The sequence below is a fragment of the Sphaeroforma arctica genome (assembly GCF_001186125.1).
Source record: "Sphaeroforma arctica JP610 unplaced genomic scaffold supercont1.1811, whole genome shotgun sequence".
In the NCBI taxonomy this organism is placed as follows: domain Eukaryota; class Ichthyosporea; order Ichthyophonida; genus Sphaeroforma; species Sphaeroforma arctica.
The window spans coordinates 557-5,166 of record NW_014038747.1 but is presented as its reverse complement, the minus strand read 5'-3'; the positions used below and the strand labels follow the sequence as shown (position 1 = coordinate 5,166).

The window sequence follows — 4,610 nt, the reverse complement described above, 5'->3', positions numbered from 1 at the left end:
TTGTTTGTCTGTTTGTCTGTTTGTCTGTTTGTATATTTATGTATTGGTATCTATAGTCGTAGACGATGATGTGTGTATTCATATAAAGCTGTGATGATATAGATAGAAAACCCGTGTTCAACACAATTCACTGTCAATGCCCTGCTTCCCTATAAACTGTACTGCTTGGTCGCAACTTGACATTTATCCAATCTGTGGATGTACCTACATATATCAAATGAAAACCAGTGCAAGTATATGTACCTACATATACCACATCAAAACCTGTGCAAGTATATGTACCTACATATATCACATAAAAACCAGTGCAAGTATATGTACCTACATATACCACATCAAAACCAGTGCAAGTATATGTACGTTTGCTCAATTGGATACGGTTATCGTTGCTTTTGTTGACTACGCATCGCACTCATTTCCGATTATTAGATCGTTTAATCTATGATGTAGTACATTGCCATGTGATTTTGTCTGTGTTCCACTTGACCTATGGGGCGTCGGTTGATCCCGTTTAAACCTATTGCTGTTGAATTAACGTCTTCTGTTTCTTCTCTGAACCCCTACAGGTGCACAAACTGCAGGAGATGCAATTGCTGCCTGCCGATGCCATGGCCAACGATCACGTTAAACTCTACATGCGCGTAAGTGGTGTGCATGCGAGGCTGTGTCGTGTGCATACAACAGAGCTACATCATCTCACTCGTCCATTAGTTATTGTTTTCTTCAAGGGGTGGTGTGACATACTGACTAGGGTTTAGGGTTTAGAGTTTAGAGGGTAGGGTGTAGGGTCCAGGGTTGTAAACCTGTGTGCCAGTTGCCTGGGGACTAAACCAGGCGGTGGTGCTGAAGAAGGGAGGCATGCTTGATCCCGTCTTGCGTTGCATGCGTTATCTCTGCATATGCCTGTGCCCACATATTTGATCCATTGAAGCAAGAGATGCCTGTGTGAATCTTTTTGTCTCGTTAGTTTCGTATTCGCAACACTCCCTGTGGTCCTATGAGTGCAACGTATTGCCGTTATGGCCCCAACGTATTGCAGTTATGGCCCCAACGTATTGCCGTTATGGCCCCCGTGGGCTGGGTGTGTATATGTGTATATCTAAACGGGTTGGGTTTATCCCCTGTCGAACTACTACGGCTTCTCCAAACACACCGAACTCAAAGCGTCTACGCGGAAGCCCTGAAACTATCCATACTGGTTTAGGACATATTCGCCAGAGCCCTCACTTTATTGTATTTGGACACCCCCTATCCACAGGAACTGCCCATTGCACCGTACATGCTACGGTACAACTATTCGTATCTGGCCGAAGCTCGGAAGGGCATGCTCTCACTCAAGGACAAGCAGGACCTCATCGCCGGCATGTCCAAAGACGAAGCACCCAAAACCCCAGACACAGGGGCATCCCTGTCCGGGTCTGTTTCCACCCCAACCTTCAAGACCATGAGTGCAGGCAATAGTAATCGAGGCTTTAACAAGGTATCGCCGGCCATGTCTGAGACGTCCTTAGAGTCGTCGCCGCAGGTGCTGATCACATCGCCTGTACTGTCACATACCAGTGCCTATCTGGGCGGTAACAACAAGGCCAGACGTGGGTCGACCTTGAGTTTGAACCAAACCAAGGAGGGCGGGGGTAGTCCTAGCACCTTGGTAGCCGAGGACGGGCCATCGGCCAACACGCTGAGCGGCACGGTGCAGTCTATAAATAGCTCAGAGGTAGATAGCAAGGAGGAGTCCGACGCACTCAACGACACAGGGGATACCCGCAAACCACCCGGCACCATGATGCAAACGGGGATGAGTGCGAAGGACACGGGGTTATCGGGTTCATTGGACTTTCTGGATATGCTCAACACCAGCATGAAGCCTGGGGACAAGTCCTCCAGCTCGCCTGGGGGCACCACCCCAGACACACTCAGCCCCAGAGCCCGAGGGAACTCAGCCAGTGCTACATCGTCTGCAACCACCGCCAGTATGTCTAAGGATAAGGATCCGCTGAGTGCGCAGGGGTCGTCGTCTAACCTAGGCAAAGCAAACGCCCACACGGGCAAGATGGTGTTGCAGGCGTCTGGGTCGAACACCAGTCTCAACGCAGCCAACAGTTGTACCGGCTCAAAGCGCATCACGCGTGTGGTGATATCACCCCGAACCAGCTCAGTGTCACGCAATGTGAATGCGGCCAATCGCAACTCCATGCCTGTGTTCACGGGGCATCGGGTGGTGTGTGCACAGGCGCCGGGCTCGGGTGTGGGCACGCCGCAGTCACGCGCTAAGGTGACAGAGCGCAGCAGTATCGACGGAGGTACGTCTACGCCCGCCATGACTCACAGTGACGATGAACTGACTGAGGTGGAGAGTGCGACGGATCTGGCCTCGGGAAAGGGGACGGATACATCAGATAGTGAAACAAAGGGACCTCCTACTACGGTCAAGAAGGCGCCTCGGCCCAGGACCTTCAGCCTGGCCAGGCACAAGCAACGCAAGGCCAAAGAGGGTGGGGGGAACATGATGTCTCTGCTGGATATGCTGTAAGGGTGGGATGTAGACGGGCACGTCCAGGATGTGTACCACCGGCTGCGTAGGCGAGAAGCCCTTTCTGCGAAACGAAACACTTGACGATACAGATACATACACAAGACGTAAACTACACATGCTTTATATAGTGTACATATGTGCATAGAGATAGCCGTAAGCTTAGTTTGAGGCATATACTAAATTGTGAGGGGACAAGAAGACACCCTGCTTCACCACAGGCCCACACACTCGAAACCCTTGCCTTCGCTATAGCGCCGCCGCTGGCGGTCGTAGGATAGATGTATTGAGATGTATATATAAATCGGAATTTGCCGAAGTCCCTTACTATTGATTTTCTCAACATCGCGCAAACGTCTGGCACTCTGTTATTCGATATCGAGCTCAATCAATGCTTTCAGGGGTATTGCCTGTATGCTGTTAGAGGGGTGTCACCTGTATGCTGCTAGGATCAGTGGCAGTTGAGGGTGTGAAAGGGTTACGTATTGAATACCTGCATCATGCCTCTACTGATTCTCAGGCGCTGTCTTATGAAGAAATCACCTTTGCTGGGCAGTTGTCGTATGTCCTCTTGTGTGCTGCACTGAACAACCAGTAAACAAGGTTGACAAGGATTTCTGTAAGTCCCAGGATCTAACTGTAGTGAGATCTATCTGTAGTGAGATCTAACTGTAGTGAGATATATCTGTAGTGAGATCTATCTGTAGCGAGATATATCTGTAGTGAGACCTATCTATAGTGAGACCTATCTGTAGCGAGATCTATCTGTAGTGAGATCTATAAGTAGTGAGATCAGCAGAATTCTTGGCTCCGGCCGTCAACCATCAGCAACGGCATTGCAAATGCTTCGTTCGTGGCTTATAAAAACAAACTGCTGGTATTAAATTGGACAGTATATGAATCTGAGCAGGCAAGTGCTCTGCGGCTAACGCAAAGTACACGATGTTAAAGGGCGGGGGAACGGCCCTTGTACGTTATGTAAGTGTGCGTTCAAGTTTATAGGTACAGCTCTCATCAAAGGGCGCAATCACCGATTGAAATACATCTCATCTTATCTTCTTAACATACACTCTACACTAAGTCTCCCCATGTCTCTCGGGTAGTCTCACGGGGGTTTCAGTGCGAAACACTTGTCTCCCCGGGGGAACAGAAATTCAATTAGATTAGAAATCTCCCAGGACAGACTTTCAGAGGGCCGTGCTTTCTTTATGCACAGTGCGAGATCGTATTTCGAATTGATATTCACGTCAAAAATTGACACTAATGTATGTACTCGGCTTTAAGAGAAAATAAAATTTATTTGGAAAGTTTGTAAAATCGGATAACATCCCGAAAAACGTGTAGTGGGCTGTCAACTCAGTTTTTCAAGTTTACCATCCACATACAATGGCGATGACAACGTTACCCAATAGTCCTTATCAAAACACACGCCAGCAACCTTGTGTGAACTTCACCTTAGAAAATCAATTTAGGTCATTATTCACAAACAAATTTTTACGACGGCATAAGTATGAGACCGCCTGTCGCCAATAGACGATGGCGCCACGACCCTACTTCAGCCTCAGGAAACATCAACAAACTTAACAGCCACAGAAACCAGGTTTGCATTTTTGGAGAGACGCGCAATTGTTTGAATATTCGCAGCGGTTTTTCGTTGGCGCAGAGTCGTTGTATGTTGGTTTGTCGTCTCTCACTTCCCATTTGCGTTCACAGGTTTATATTAGTTGCGGGTAATTAGAAGGGTCAGGCTCAGTTGGAAGATCAGGCCTATCGATAGAAGGATCAATCGTTTGCAAGCAACAGACCCATTCGGTGCACTTTTTAGTTCACCCCAACCGTTAGTCGCACAGCCTTTCGTCTCTTTCGTCTTTAGGCTTAGGGGTTAGTTTACCGAAGGTATCACAGGGTTGGTAGTCAAACACTTCAAGGGAATCGACCACTGGATCAGGCTTATCGATAGGAGGATCAGGCATTTGCGAGCATCAGACACCCTCCAGAGGCCAGATATGAACCAAACAAGATATTTGTATGTAAAACCCCCCATTTTTTTAATATACAGATATTGAAGAAAGACAAA

General features: G+C 48.0%; 1 protein-coding gene across 1 annotated transcript; it reads left to right on the top strand.

Annotated features, from left to right (window-relative positions):
• Window positions 1-563: 563 nt before the first annotated feature.
• SARC_11657 (hypothetical protein) lies at window positions 564-2,926 on the top strand (the record flags this gene model as incomplete). Its single annotated transcript, XM_014294250.1, has 2 exons — window positions 564-641; window positions 1,259-2,926. Coding segments are annotated over 2 exons (1,353 nt in total), but the record flags the coding sequence as incomplete, so codon positions are not given.
• Window positions 2,927-4,610: the final 1,684 nt, after the last annotated feature.